Here is a 17,020-nt window from a genome sequence, read left to right on the forward strand (position 1 = left end):
TTGCAGCAGCCAGCTGAGCTCAGCTCAGCGGTATGGAGAGACATTCATGCCAAAAGGTCTGAAAGGAAATGCTTTTGACAGGTTTTATTTATTTTTATTTATGTCCAGAGATAAAGGATCCAGTGACCAATTTAAAATGTTGACATAGAAAACCTGTAAAGCCTACTTATAGTACACAGAAAATTCAAAAGAGCTATCGATAAGGGAATCGATAAGGCCATCGATATCATTAAAATCTTATCAATACCCATCCCTAGTAAAGAGTGCAGAATAGGAGGGCTTCTTAAAGACAAACTAACAGGTCTGTGAGAGCCAGAATTGGTTGGTAGGTGATCAAATACTTATTTCATGCAATAAAATGCAAATAAAATGTTATTTAAATATCATACAATGTGATTTTCTATTATTATTATGATTCTGTCTCACAGTGTACCTACGATAAAAATTACAGACCTCTCCCTTCTTTGTAGGTGGGAAAACAGACAGTGGATCAAATACTTATTTGCCTCACTGTATGACTAAAATATATTTTGACATAACTTTACTTTGAGCAAAGCCCAGTGTTGACACCAGCCTGAGATGGAGGCGGCACAAAATTATAATGAGGCAGGCGTCTCACATTTCTCTATGCAGGAAAACCCTTGCTCATGGACCTGACTTCCTGTGTATGAACTGAATCTTGTGGTGGTTAATATTACACATATATTGTATAGAGTATTTTGCCTGCTGTACGAGTATATGCAAATAAGCATTTCATAGACTGCGACATACACACAATAGAGCTTACTCTGTGTGCACTCCTGCACATCGGGTTGCTGAACGTTCAGGATTACAGGTCTAATCTTTGATCCATCCCACGTCATCCAATTAAGTACACATACAGGTGACATTTTCTACTTACTTCTTCATAGAACTTCAGCTGTGGCACGGCCTCATCAATCTCATTCATACAGAAGTCTTTGAACAGCAGAAAGCCTGTGTGACACAGAAGACAGCAGTCATCAGGAAAAATAAAACAAAAATAAAAATTCAAGCTGATGATTGTTTCTCCAGATTTGATAAAAATCAGCAACATCTGGGAAATAAAAAGGTGATTACAAAGAGACAACATAATCCACTCATATTATAGATCAAATCATTAAGTCGGTAAAACCAGTGCACAGTCTGAAGAGCTGTTGGAAGAACATAAGTGTGACAAAGGGCAGATCGATTCGTCTTAACAACAGACAGGGGTTGCCTTGCTCTCCACAGAACCATTCAAACCAGCAGAACATTTATTTATCTTTTTGATGGCTAATTCATGGGAAAATACATCCACCCGCAGCTCATAATTACAGAAAATAACACCAGGCCTGATTAGCTCAAAATGACCCGGTCTGTGTTACCACAAAACACCAATAATGGAGGGAAACCTCAACATGCTGTTAAATTCATCCTTGATGACACTTTATAGAAAAAAGGGTGGGTGGTGGAGGATTAAAAAGAAAAAAATAACACCTACAGATCTGTAAGGTAGCTCACAACATGATAACCTGTTCTGCCTCATTTGTTCCTTGTATGTATTATTTATCAGTGGTCGTAACTTATTTTATTATGAAATATCTGAATAAACATCCTGGGGAACCTCTGTAATTGATAAATGTAAACATTAAAAAAACCTCCAATTATCCCTTTGCTAAAGCATTAATTAGACCGTAATTATTTTCCTTTCACGCACATCTCCACATGATGTGCCATCATGATGCAATTTTTCAGTGAAATCTACAAAGCAGTTTAGGAGGATATGTGCTAACATATCCAATATATTGCCAATAATTTTGAACCTTTTGTTATTTTCTCACAAAAAGTATTTATTTAGCATATGTATTTAAAATAAATCCAAACACAAAGTACATAAAGTGAAGGAAATGAAACAGGCACCTATTTTGCTGTGTGTGTGTGTGTGTGTGTGTGTGTGTGTGTGTGTGTGTGTGTGTGTGTGTGTGTGTGTGTGTGTGTGTGTGTGTGTGTGTGTGTGTGTGTGTGTGTGTGTGTGTGTGTGCGTGCGTGCGTGCGTGCGTGCGTGCGTGCGTGCGTGCGTGCGTGCGTGCGTGCGTGCGTGCGTGCGTGCGTGCGTGCGTGCGTGCGTGCGTGCGTGCGTGCGTGCGTGCGTGCGTGCGTGCGTGCGTGCGTGTGTGTGTGTGTGTGTGTGTGTAAGCGCGGGGGGGGGCATGCCTCTTCCGGAGACACAAAATGACAGAAAATAAATCATGACTTGTTTTATAGGGTTGCAAGAAACAATTTTTATTTTCAATTAATCTGTTGAGGATTTTCTGGATTAATCACTTGTTTGATCAAGAAAATGTCTAGAGGATATATTTAAGATCGTCAAACCAGAGACTCAACATAATTTCTTGATTATCAAAATATTTTGCTGTTAATTTAATATTTGATGGATCATACAAATCCTGAAGAGGGGTGGGCTTTACACCAGCGGTATTATGATATGGATTGCAGAGTATTGTCAATACAGATGTTGGCCCAACACACACACATTTTATTTATTTATTTGTGTGTGTGTGTCCTGGTAGTCAGGAGGATACATAATATGGACAGTTGTGCTAAAAAGTTTGCATACCCTGGCAGAAGTTTTGCTTTTTTTGGCCATTTTTAAGAGAATATGAATGACAACACCAAAACTTTTTCACTCATGGTTAGTGTTTGGGTGAAGCCATTTATTGTCAAACAACTGTGTTTCCTCTTTTTAAATCAAAATGGCAAGAGAACTACTCAAATGAACCTGATCCAAAGTTTACATACCCCTGTTCTTAATACTGTGTATTGCCCCTTTAACATCAATGACAGCTTGGAGTCTTTTGTGGTTGTTGTGGACGAGGCTCTCTGATGGTAAAGCTGCCACTGAATATGTCTTGGACTTTATTTACATTAATTACACAGAAATACAAACAGTATGGCACTCTATGGTAAATTTGCATGGAGTAGACAGTTCTCAAAAAACTGAGTGACTGTGAAAGAAGGAGAAGAGTGAGGAAAGCCACCAAGACACCCAGACAACCCAGGAGAAGTTATGGACTTATGTGGCTGTGATTGGAGAAATTGTGCACAGTGCAAGCTAAAAGACACCTGTCCACACATTCAATCAATCACACTCCAACCTGTCCACCATAGCCAAGACCAAAGAGCTGACTAAGGACACCAGAGACAAAATTGTAGACCTGCACAAGGCTGGGACGGGCTACAGGACAACAGGCAAGCAGCTTGGTGAGAAGAAAACAACTGTTGGCACAATTCTTGGAAAATGGAAGAAACACAAGATGACTGTCAATCTTCCTCAGTCTGGGGCTCCATGGAAGATCTCACCTCATGGGGTAAGGATGGTTCTGAGAAAACCCAGAATTACAAGGAGGACCTGGTCAATGACCTGAAGAGAGCTGGGACCACAGTCGCAAAGATTACATTAGTGACACAATACACCATCATGGTTTAAAATCCTGCAGGGCAGCAAGGTCCCCCTGCTCAAACCAGGACATGTCCAGGCCCATTTGAAGTTCACCAGTGACCATCTGGATGATTAAGAGGAGGCATGGGAGGACATGTGGTCAGATGAGACCAAAAAAGAGCTTTTTGGTATCAACTCCACTCACCGTGTTTGGAGGATGAAAACAACCCCAAGAGGGGTTTTGGAGGTGCTCTTCTGCAAAGGGGACAGGACGACTGCACCGTATTGAAGGGAGGATGGATGGGGTCATGTCGTGAGATTCTGGCAAACAACCTCCTTCCCTCAGTAAGAGCACTGAAGATGGGTCATGACTGGGTCTTCTAGCATGACAGTGACCCCAAACACACAGTCAGGGCAACTAAGGAGGGGCTCCATAAGAAGCATTTCAAGGTCCTGGAGTGGCCTGGCCAGTCTCCAGATCTGAACTCAATAGAAAAATCTTTGGAGAGAGCTGAAACTCCAAACCTGAAAGATTTGGAGAAGATCTGTATGGAGGAGTGGGGGAAAAAAAAAAAAAAAAAAAAAAAAAAAAAAAATCACTGCTGCAGTGTGTGAAGATCTGGTCAAGAACTACAGGAAATGTCCGACCTCTATAATTGCAAACAATTTTCTGTATCAAATACTGAGGTCTGTTTTTCTATTGTATCAAATATTTATTTCATGCAATAATTATTTAAAAATCATACAATGTGATTTTCTAAATTTTTTTTTAGATTCTGTCTGTCACAGTTGAAGTGTACCTACAAGAAAATTACAGACATCTTCATTCTTTGTATAGGAGGGAAAACTTGCAAAATCAACAGTGGATCAAATACTTATTGCCTCACTGTATATACATACATAAATACACACACATATTGTTATATATAAGAGAAAACAATGCCAAATATACAGTAATTTTGAGCTCAATAAACATTTTGATGCAGCTATGATCAACAGTGCAGTGCTGCTGAGACTGATCAGAGCCACAGATGGTGGTGGTCTGTGCAGTCATTCACAGTCCAGCTTAAAAAAAAAAAAAAAAAAAAAAAAATGTAATTACTCAAAGTGTCATATTGTGCAAAACTAGTAATACCGTGAAAAATACCGGGATATTAATTTTAGGTCGTATCGCCCACACCCACCACTGAGTACATGTGGGCAACGATCTAATCAAATCAACACCCACCACAAACAACTTTAGACCCACCCTGGAGACAAACAAACCTGTGACCATATGCTTGGATGTATATCATTTGACACATTTTATTTTTTATTAGACTTCCCAGTTTTCTCTCTCTCTATTAAAAAAATAAACAAAACACCCCTCCCACTACATAATACTCATGGCAAGAGAATTAACTACATGATCAGAGCTGATAACGAGTCACTTGGATCCACTTGGCTACCTAAAAAAAAAAACCTTACACACGGCCTTGAGAACAAATATAAAAGCCTGGGAACAAAGCCAGGTCCAACTAAAGCCAAGCATACACACCATGATGGTATAACAGAAATATGCATTACACCAGTATCTTAGAGAAACACACACAGTATTACAGCATGTATGGAGTTTGTGTGTTATGAACGTACATGCTGCAGAGTTCAGACCGCAACCGAGCAGTTACAGCATGTCTGAGACTTGTGTAATGTGACCATTGCTTTGTCCTGTATTACAACCAGTGTTGCCACAGTTACTTTGAAAAAGTAATCCAATTACTGATTACTGATTACTCCTTGAAAAAGTAACTTAGTTACTTTACTGATTACTCAATTGTAAAAGTAACTAAGTTAGATTACTAGTTACTTTTTTAGTTACTTTTCCCAGCTGCCGACAACAACCCTCTGCCACCTCAACATGACAATGATACCTGTTTTGCCAAAATTCACTTTATAGTCACCCTTTCTTGACTTCAATGAAAATAAATACTTGTTTTATAAAAAGTAAAATAAAGACCTCTTTCTTGACCTCATATTTAACTGTTGACAGCACTGTAACTGTAAAACTTGCAATTTCGAACCTACATTTTTTATAAATGTAAGTATTAAATTCTAACATTTTTCTAACATTTAAATTCTCTCTAAACATTTTACTTGTCGAAATTATTATTATTTTAAGCAATATTAGTAGTTGTAGTAAAAAACGGCTTCAAAACTGGACCTTTAATCTAGGGGTGTTGTGAGGGGGGCACAGCCCTCCCCCACGCCCCCATTCCATCTGGATTCGCCCCTGCTTTGGCGTTTGAGCACAAAGAATGGATTACATTTATTTATGCAGAAAACATGACCAGATTTACAGGTAAGAAAGTTTTATTGCGTTTTCACATCATGTGGTCCTCAGAAAGCGAGTTCAGGTGCATTTGAGTGGAAAATAGTGTTAGTTGTTGACGCGTCGCAGAGGATCAGCTGTTTTTAATGACCAGATACAGAGCGGCTCAGCTCAGAATTCTAAATAAAGGAGGAAAAAAAGTATAAAAATGTCTTTGTAAAGCTCAGTGCAGGTGTGCTGATCACCGTGCTTTAAGAGGTGACGACGAGTCGAGCAGCTGCAAAAAACCGCGGATGATAAGCTCACAGCTCACTGAAAGTGGGCAGTTCAGTTGAACCCCGACCTCCTGCCCACAGACCAAGTTTAATGCTGCTATCGACCCACAATGAAAAATAATAGTAACGCACAGTGACATAAGTAACGCGTTACCGGCATCACTGATTACAACACGCACTGTGTGATATTACCAAATTCAAAACTGATATATATTATTATCTTGTGCATCTCTAAATTAAAATGGCATATACGGTAATGAGGACAAACTGCTTAAAACCTAGTCAACTTTGATGCACCAGAACAATCTACAAAGAAAGTGTTCGCCCGCTGAACACTGCCCTCTGCTGAATGGCTGAGGGATGCTGGATGATGATGGGAAATAGGAATAGATGTTTTTGTTTTTCTGATTGCGTCACTGCTGTTACATTCTAAAAATGTTGCAGAAAGGAATTTCTATGAATGGTAGTTGAAGCAGACATTTCTTTCAACAAGAGTGGTTCTCAGCTACACGTAGAGTGAACTGACATTGTCAACTCCAATCCACCATAGTGTAACAGACACTTTAGATTGGCAGCTCTAACGGTTAAAGAAAGACATGCACAAAAGCATGCGCTGTGGATTGCCACTAGGGTCGGGTATTGAGAACCGGTTTTTTACGGTATTGCTAAGAAATGATTTGATCCATGGATATCAATAGTCTTTTTGCTTATCGGTCCTTCAGATTGGCCGTTGTTTTTGAGGGTGTTTGTAGGGAAAATGATCATTGTTCTAAGTTGATTACAGACCCTGCAGCGGGTCTGTAATCAGCCGCTTCTGCAGCGCAACTGCACTTTGAAGTGTGAACCAATGAAGCAATGCTTCGCTCCGCTGGCTCATTGGTTCTTTGATTTGCTGCTCTTCAGGAGCGGAAAGTCCGCTTCTTAACCCCTCTCAAAGCCATTAAAACCGTGAGTCATTTTTGTGTGGATTAAATTCACTAACTGGGACTCTTGTCTTGTTGCAGTCAAGAAATGAGAATCGTCCTCTGTTCCATTGGCACAGCTCCAGACACAGTCCAGTCTGAATTAATAACTTCAAAGCAAATCGCCGCTTTAAATAAAATGACACCTCTTTCCAAACTCTGTAATACAGACAATAAACTACAACTGACTAAAATGTTTTTTCCTCCCAAAATGAGACGTCCTTCATTCTTTATGAATTACATCCTGATGTGCAGCACAGCTGCAAGAGCTCAGCTCAGATATATGGAAAAACATTCATGCCAATAATGTCTGAAAAGAAATGTTTGACAAAAACTGCAGATTTTGTTTATTTCCATTTATGTCCAGAGATCAAGGATCCACCATGTAGACTTTATTATGTCCAGAGATTAAGAATCATGTGACCAATTTCACATTTATTTACTTTAAGACTCAATAAAATGTTATTGACATAGAAAACCTGTAAAGCCTACTTTTAGTACACAGAAAATTCACAAGAGGTATCGATAAGGGAATCAGTAAGGAATCTGATCGTTAAGTGGAATCGATAATGGTGTAGATAAATCTTATCAATACCCATCCTTAACTGCCACATGCGTGTAATCCATAATGTCCCACTGTTAAAGCTGAGAATGCACGTCATTTTGTGGCGTTTGCATGGACTTCTCAAGTGGCTTTCCCTGAGTAGCAACAGGTATTAGCAAAAATAGACGGCTAACGAGATTTCTTTCATTACACAGAGGATAAATCTGTTGGGTCAGTCTACCCTTCCAAACTGTCCCAGAAAACAGTTTACAGTGTGGTTACACAAAACAACAGCAAAGAACGCAGACCCTGCCTCCAATAACAGAGCATCGGTTCAACATCGGGGATTCTAGAAACTGGGTCTAGACCTGAATCCGGATGGCTGAGCCACAGTGACACCCTATCTTGTTTAAACCTCAACTGGAGCGGGGGTTACTGAGTTATGCACGTGGACACACTGACAACAGACAAGGAGAAGCATTACCCTCTTCCTGCCCACAAACAGACAATAAGCACATTAACCTATAAAAATAAGGATGCACTTATCCAACCTCCTCTCTTCCGATACAGATTTAGAGTCAGAGTGAAATCATCAGCAGATACAGAATATTGATCTTATAGCAGAGCATGAAACAGCTTATAACAAGTAACTACACTGCAGGGCAACAACATGTGCAGGTTACATGCTGCTCAAGGTTGGTCCTCCTGGTAAGTTATGCATAAGGAGTTCACAAAATGTCACTTAATAGCCATACTACAAAATAACCCCCTCAGTACAATGATAGTACACAAAGGAGCACAACTGTTCCGAATGGGATTCACAAAACTGCACCCATCAAAATTTGATGGGCAAATGGAACTCACCAACCCAACAGGCAGGTTTACAATGCCCTAATGTCCCCAAAAATCATCACAACAATGTGAAACATATTTTGATCATTAGTATTCATGGTAGACACAACAGAATTCAGATTTTTTTCTTTTAAAAAGTGTTTGTTTTATCTTTTTTGCTCTTTATCCCTGACTAACATACATCCCTGACTCGAAATTGTTCAAGTTAAAGGGTTATGACTTTACTTTGATCTTCCAAGGTCACCCAGAGACAAAGGTCATGTGATCAATATCAAGGCGATACATGGTCGGTAATATGTGAGTTCACAATAGTTTAACAGTAATCATGGCTTGTTTGCGTGACAAAATACAGTACTAGGAACTAGGGATGGGACCGATCCGATCCCAGGTATCGGAAAACACCGATCCAACCCATGACATTCCAACACCGGAGAAGAGCCACTATAAATCCTCTCAACTCAGTCCTCTCAACTGCTGTTGTTTGCTCTTTGCTTGTTTATGCAAAGCAGGAGGAAGGGAGGGTTTATAAAGCCGGGCTGTTTGAGAGCGCTATCTTCCGCAGTGTTCTAGCTGTGTGTAGCGGCAAATTTCTGCTCAGCTCTTGGGTTCAAATTCTCTGTTTGTTGAGCACAGATTTTCCAAAATATTAGCTGAACTGTTGCTGAAAATGTGTGCTAGAAAGTTAGCCGCTTCAATGTCCCAAGGCTGTAAAATGCTATGAAAAGCCAACTCAGCATGCAGCCAAGGAGGAGAAGCCCAACAGAGATTCTGTTCGCTGAAAGGGGGGAAAAAAAAAAAAAGACTCCACTGAAATCCTGTGTGTGAGCGTCAGTGATGATATATTTATTTTACAGTTGAAAGGCTTTGTGTTTCCCAAAAATTCAAAGTTTACGCAGCACGAAAACAGCGAGAGAGAGAGACGGAGGGAGAGAGAAAGCAAGGGAGAGAGAAAGAGAGAGAGCAAGGGAGAGACAGGCAGAGAGAGGGAGAGAGACAGACAGAGAGGGAGAGAGACAGAGAGTGAGGGAGAGACAGAGAGAGACAGGCAGAAAGAAAGAGAAAGAGTGGTGTCTTTTTTCTTTAAGTCTATAAAAATAAAAATAACTCTTTCATCAAAATATCAAATCTAGGCTTTCATCTTAGATACACCTTCTGGCAAATTGTAGCTCAACTTTCAGGTCTTCTTTTGAAGAAAATCCTCATGTAAAATCAACAATGATGACAACAATAACATTAAAGCAAACAGAGCTCTGGTATTGGATCGGAAAAGTATCGGTATCGGCAGATATCCAAATTCAGTTATCGGGAACTGATCGGTGCATCCCTATTTGGAACAGCCTTTCCAAATATACTTTACCTCTGAACACTGGACCCTAGTTTCGATCTTGTACTCTGACCCAAGCTTTTAACCAATTTTTCCCAAAATCAAAACACTTGGTCATTGGCTGACCCTCAGTCAATCCATCAAGTTCTGTCAAACTCTGACCAAAATAGTTATTTTGGTCACACACAGGCAGACAGACATGGCCAAAAAACAACAAACATGCATGTTTGTATGTATGTATGTATGTATGTATGTATTTAATAAGTATTAAACATAAACATTACACAAGTACATAGAAGAGAAAAGTGAACACATTTTAACTACTTAGCAAACTGTTTTTAATAATTTTTGAACGCACTGGGCCATTACCATACATCAAACGTTTATGCAGTAGAGCTTATCAAATTATCTTTGAAAAGCTCCAGCCAGAAATGCAAGTTGCAGCAAAGCAGACATGTTTGATTAATGTGCACTTTTATTTAAAGAAAATAACATGCATTTAAAATATTGTAAAGCATGCTCAGTCTCCAAGCTGATACAGTTAGTTACATGGCGTATCAGTGAATCCCGAGCCGTGGATTTTTACCGTGTAGGAGCAGAAACCAGTTGTTTGGGGGTTGACGCCTACATCATCCATTCTCACTTCTTCCCTGCTGCTTTATCTCTGTGCCAGATGTGATGCATCACTTCCCGTGTTAGCCAATACTGACACTCACACATAAACAAGCTAATGGTGCATGTATGGAGTTCTGTTTGCACAAAGAGTGTCACATTTGCAACCCTAACCAACATACATTCACAGATTTTCAAAGACTAAATGTGTGACAGCGGTATGAGAGAAGGGGGGGGGGGACACTTGTTACATCATCAAGACTCGGGGATTAATCTTAAGTACACAACACTTCAACACTGCCCGGCTAATTCAACAAATGGCCTCTTCCAGAGAAGACCGGTGACACGCAGCTCTCTCAAATCAAGCAAAAGTTCCTCTGTGCTTTGCCTCATTAGTGAGATCACCTGAGCTGTCTAAAAATAACGTGCAACGACATTCTCACCAAAGCCTGTTTTCTATCATCTACTCACTCCCCAATCACAGCTGGATATGCTCATAAACTAACAGGCATCGACCAAAATAAAATAATAAAATAAAAACCAACTAATGCATACACACGTAAAACTAACAGGATTTTTTTTTTCTTTTGACATTTTCCGTTCTGCTTATCGTTTCCTGAAAGCACATTTTGGATGTACTGCTCAACACGTTGTCATACAGTAGATGTATCATGTTTGCAGTACAGCAGCCCAGAGTGATGCTACACAACAGCATCATGCTGAAACACTTTCTGTTGCACTGAATATGTTTCAAGCTACATCTCAAGTCTTCACTGCAACAGGCGAGACCGGCGCTTACAGCACAGTTTTCCCCAACTGGATCATGATAAAATCATATTACTACAAATGCAACATCATGTTTGTTTTCTTGGAAACACATGTAAAAACAGATGGAGTTGTCTTATAGCTGCTGACTAGACTCTTAGAAGTTATACGTCAACAATAGCAGAAAGTGCAAAATACCCATCTTTAACTCCGGCGCCTCTTACACAGCCGCGCTATGCGCTTTCGTACTACTTACGCTCAGGGTGTAATAGATCATACAACTTGCATTGTGGATCAGATCAGAGGTATTTTTAGATAAAAGATAGATAAACTATCAGATGGAAAATTGCTACACAAATGCAACCAATTTACTTTTTTGTATCACATTTTCAATAGACCAAAAATAGTTGGCCAACTGTATGTTTTAGCACACTTTTGTCCAGAATATCCTTGTGTATTGCTGGAATAATTTTATGTCAAAGGAGAGGCTACTTGCAGAGTCTCAGATGAGACATACTATGCTCTTATGTGGTGGTTCTGTAGTGTGGTAGATGCAGCACAAGGACATGATGTGAGACCACACTGTTCTGGGTCACGACCGTAGCACAGCTCGCCCACATGCACGGATATTTTCATTAACATTAGGTTATTTCTTTTCATGCTTTAATAGAGTTCATGCTGTGCATGCACTTAGAGGGAAGAGCATTTAAATAATGCGGAAAAGGTAAAAGAGTGAAAATTACAGCACTACATTCCTGGTAATAATAAAAATACAATATTACTGTAACTCATAAGTTTGTTATAATGACATTCCTTCTTATTTTCATTCTGAAAGGGCACCAGAAACTATCTACGGACACAAAGAAATAAAAAATTTTCTCAGAAACTCCCTCCCATACTGCAAACACCTTTTATATTCACAGTGGGCACAAGATAAGGTGTGAAAACCTACTTTTTTCAATTCCAACGTCTATTTCCTTCCTTACTGAAAACACTGCAAAGTGTTTTTTTTTAATATAACCACAAAAAATATATACAGCACTGTGGCACTGGAAAAAAAAAAAGCTATTGCTAGAATGTTAATGTACAAAATCCACCAACATGATTTAATCTGCAGTGGTAAACAGTTCTCACACTTGATGAAGCTCGGTCCCAAGTTATCCCAAGTGTTATCCCTGCACAGCTCATGAATGACTCAGAGGGGGCTTAGTATTTCTTTTTTATGGAAATAAATGACTGTTACAATGCAGGCTGATATGCAAACTCCACTGTGCATTTTGAAAATTTAAAATACAACCCCAATTGCAAAGAAGTTGGGACATTGTGTGAAATATAAAAAAAAACAGAATACAATGATTTGCAAATCCTCTTCAACTGATATTCAATTGAATACACCACAAAGACAAGATATTTAATGTTCAAACTGACAAACTACCGGTGATTAATTGTGATTGTTTTCATATTACTGTTCATAGTCTGATAGAAATCTTTTATTTTTTATATTGACACAGTATAAATACGTTAGGGCATTTAAAAGCAAGATAGCTTCAGTCTTTCATTCAGCTACATGTTTTGTTTTGTTTTTTCAGTAAATTATGTTTTTTTTTTTTATCCATTCATTTATTTTCTGTTATTGCATGAGTGTGCTGATTGAAATAAAATAAATATAACAAAATCAATCAAATGTTTTTGTTATTGTGCAAGTATCTGCTCATTTTGAAATGGATACCTGCAACACGTTTCAAAAAAGCTGGGACAGTGGCAACAAAAGACTGGGAAAGTTGATGAACGCTGTTTGGAACATTCCACAGGTGAACAGGTTAATTGGAAACAGGTGAGTGTCATGATTGGGTATAAAAGGAGCATCTCCAAAAGTCTCAGCCGTTCACAAGCAAAGACGGGGCGAGGATCACCACTTTGTGAACAACTACATGAAAAAAATAGTCCAACAGTTTAAGAACAATGTTTCTCACATTCAGTTGCAAGGAATTTAGGGATTCCATCATTTACAGTCCCTAATATAATCAGAAGATTCAGAGAATCTGGAGAACTTTCTACACGTAAGCGGCAAGGCGGAAAACCAACACTGAATGCCCGTGACCTTTGATCACTCGGGCGTCACTGCATTAAAAACCAATATCATTGTGTAAAGGATCTTACTGCGTGGACTCAGGAACACTTCAGAAAACCATCGTCAGTTAACACAGTTCGTCGCTACATCTACAAGTGCAAGTTAAAACTCTACCATGCAAAGCGAAAGCCATACATCAACAACGGACTTTTGAACAACTGAAGTCATACATCAAGCAAGAATGGGAAAGAATTCCACCTACAAAGCTTCAACAATTAGTGTCCTCAGTTCCCAAACACTTATTGAGTGTTGTTAGAAGAAAAGGGGATGTAACACAGTGGTAAACATACCACAGTCCCAGCATTTTTGAAATGTGTTGCAGGCATCCATTTCAAAATTAGCAAATATTTGCACAAAACAATAACATTTATCATTAAATACATTTATATTAAATATCTTGTCTTTGTGGTGTATTCAATTGAATATCCGGTTGTTAAGCACTGACATAACGCATCACCTGATAAAGCTGTTTCCGGGTCCAAAGACCTGCAATTTTACAATTAAAGTTACGTCTGTATGATCCTTTAAAGGATCTACAGTTTAAATTTAGTTTGTGTTTACAGTGTGCACAACTCTCCCTCCCGCCGTTCTCCACCTCCATCTCCGTTAACATTCGTCTGTTTCTAAGGTAAGAACACTTAACAAAACCTTTTTTCCTTTTACTTGATGTATTTTATTATGCAGAGGTAAAATATACATGCCTGTTTGTTAATAAAAAATGATTTATTACAATAAACAGGACGTTAAAGTGCAAACTTCACTTTCTCCCCCCGAACGACATGAACAAGAAGCGATCGCGGCTCACAGCAAATCCCATTGAAAATAATAGAGAAACGACCTGAACTTCTGGCGTTTTTACATAAAACAAATGCAATAACGTCTAAAAACCCAGTTAATATATCCAGGAGAGTTTTAGGCACAATATACAAAGAGTTTTATGTTGCAATGTTAATGCTGTTGTACGTGTGCAGCAGTTTAAGTGCAGCCTGATCAGAGCATCTCACTGCAGTTCTCAATGTTAATGACAGCACGCCTTTTTGTTTGGAGCCGAAAGTTGAAAATCACATGATGCGTTACATCACACTTAACAACCGGATAGGTTGAAGAGGATTTGCAAATCATTGTATTCTGTTTTTCTTTACATTTTACACAACGTCCCAACTTGATTGGAATTGGGGTTGTATCAGGCTAGCTTTTCCTACCATTTTTCCTTTGTTTTTTCCAGTACCGAAGCTGACAGAAACATAGGATGCCCCACTAGTGGAGCATGCATATCCATGACACTGTCAATTATGAGAAATCGGATTAACACACCTGAATTTCTGCCCAATACTCCAATTTCTTCTGTAGATGTATACCATTTTTAATCAGATTTATTTTGCTGTTTGTGCGTGTGTCAAAGCAGTTGTGACTCACATTTCCAGAGGTTCCGCGGGACAGACTGATGTCTTGTCGCAGCTCGTAACATCCTTCATTCATCAGATTACAAAGTTCAGAGTCCGTCATGTGTCAAAAAAAAAAAAAAAAAAAAAAAAAAAGGTGTGTTGTTGGTGTTCGGTGTGTTGTTTCAGCGTTCTAAAGAGCAAATTACTTGGAGATCTATGTGGTTTATAGGCATATGTTTTAAAGTTGAGAGGGAATCTCCTTAAACAAGACGTCATATTTCAAACGCGAGCAAGAGATGCCCTTTCTTCTCTCTCCACTTCCAAAGAAATCCAACTAATGAACTGAAATCATGTAAACCCGGTTTATCCACTTATCGGATTACTAATGTGCATGTAAACACGAGAGATCAGATTATTACAGTTATCTGATTATTATGGTCATGTAAACATGGCCACTGTCTGAAGTGGAAATTTTAATTTCCTAAAGATTACAAGTACTTGTAATGTACTTTGTAATATAATACTTTGGACTTCTGGGCCAAATACACACAATTATCATTATCATACATATTGCATTACTGGCAAGCATATTTATAAAAACAAAAAAGAAGTAGAACTGCAACAGCAAACCCGTGGGCTGTGTTCATAATTGTGCAAAATTAAAATCAGCTTGATAACACCTGAAATGTTCTTTAGTGCATGCTCCTTATGTTCGAAATCCAAATACACAAAAAAAATCTCATAAAACACCATATTTTGCGACCATGAATCCGTTAAAGACCTTAAATTTTATTCATCTGATGCCTGCCATCAGCGATGCAGATACAAGCACATTATTATAATGCACGAGAAGTCTGGAGCAGAAAATGACAAATGCTGACAAGTGTTTATTCAAAGACGCCCGGATGGAAGAAGAAAAAGAGCGGTATAATTTTAGCCTAGTAACAGTACCATAATGATCTTATTTTTCAGAAGAGAATGAAAGAAACTTTGCAGACTCAGAGGTGTCACTACTCAAGCAGGAAGACTGAGATGGTTCATATTATGGAAAGGAAATTACACATCACCACTAGGGTTTGTCAGTATCTTTTTTTTTAGCTATTGCCAAAGTTGACTAAAATATCAGATCCAGCATGCTCGCCCAGATAAATATCCAAATTCACTTATCCTTCAAGCTATCATACATGCTCATTGGGTTTACATTTTCCCTGTCAAATTAAGAGACAGAAGTCAAGAAGGGCAAATTAACAAACACACTGCATGAAAACACTGTGTGCACTAGGGGTGGTATATACACTGAACAAAAATATAAACAGGAGATGTGTTGCTCTGCGTAAGGCAAATGGTGGTCACACCAGATACTGACTGGTTTTGTGACCTCCACAGATGCCCCACCCCCAAACCCAATAAAGCAAAACTGTGCATTTCAGGGTGGCCTTTTATTGTGGCCAGCCTAAGGCACACTTGTGCAATAATCATGCTTCTAATCAGCATCTTGATATGCCACACCTGTGATGTGGGATGGATTATCTCAGCAAAGCAGAAGTGCTCACAAACACAGATTAGATAGATTTGTGAAAAACATTTGAGAAAAATAAGTCTTTTGTGTATATAGAAAGTGTTTTAGGGAAAATGGGAGCAAAAACAAAAGTGCTGTGTTTATATTTTTGTTCAGTGTAAATACAATATTGAGATATTACAAAATGAGAATTGGCAATAATCTAAATAATTCAAAATCAATTAAAGGTGGAAGCTAGTTGGAAATGCAGTACCACTTTCAATCAGCAATGTAGCGTAACGTATTGCAGTTCTAATCTGAATGTTACGTGACATCAACTCCATTTCAAAAGAACACAAGAAAAAATAATGGTGGACCCTAAGAGGTTTCTTCAGAGTTCACAAATTGAGCACTGATGAACATTTAGTAAAAGGACTTGCAGCCAAAGAGTGCAAAAATTACAGATGAAAGCGAGTCTTAAAGTGTATACGTCTAAATGTTGAGATGCGCTGAACCGGCTCCTCAGCTTGGTGCAGCTCCCTTATCTGAACGAACAGCTTGCTGCAGCGGCACAAGACGAAGTCCAATATTCACTTCCACCAGGGAACAAGTTAATCCAACGTAGCAAGAGTTGGTGATAGGGGTGGGCGGTATAAACAATATATTCCATTCACAGCATAAATTTGGTCGATGGTAGAGACTTCACCGACCAATCGCGGTAATGCTTGTTGCTGACGTCATCGTATCTTCCTCAGTAACTCTGAACGACTGGAAAAAGCTGCAGTCAGTGCTTCGGTCACAGGCTCCATCTCCACCATGGCAGATCATGGCTGAATCTCAATTCTACCCCTTGGCCCTTCCCCTTACCCCTTCCCCTCCATTTGCGCAGGCACGAGAGCCAGAGGGGTGTCTCAATTCTCTTTTT

The 17,020-nt window shown here is 39.1% G+C and overlaps 1 protein-coding gene across 1 annotated transcript in view; it reads right to left on the reverse strand.

The window, feature by feature from the left end:
- The window catches only part of grk3 (G protein-coupled receptor kinase 3), a 184,566-nt gene that overhangs the window by 68,621 nt on the left and 98,925 nt on the right, over positions 1–17,020 (reverse strand). The window contains exon 3 of the mRNA XM_034193073.1: positions 902–975. Coding sequence (XP_034048964.1) covers positions 902–975 — 74 coding nt within the window. The remainder of the gene's footprint in view (positions 1–901; positions 976–17,020) is intronic.

This window comes from Thalassophryne amazonica, chromosome 17 (assembly GCF_902500255.1).
Source record: "Thalassophryne amazonica chromosome 17, fThaAma1.1, whole genome shotgun sequence".
Classification (NCBI taxonomy): domain Eukaryota; kingdom Metazoa; phylum Chordata; class Actinopteri; order Batrachoidiformes; family Batrachoididae; genus Thalassophryne; species Thalassophryne amazonica.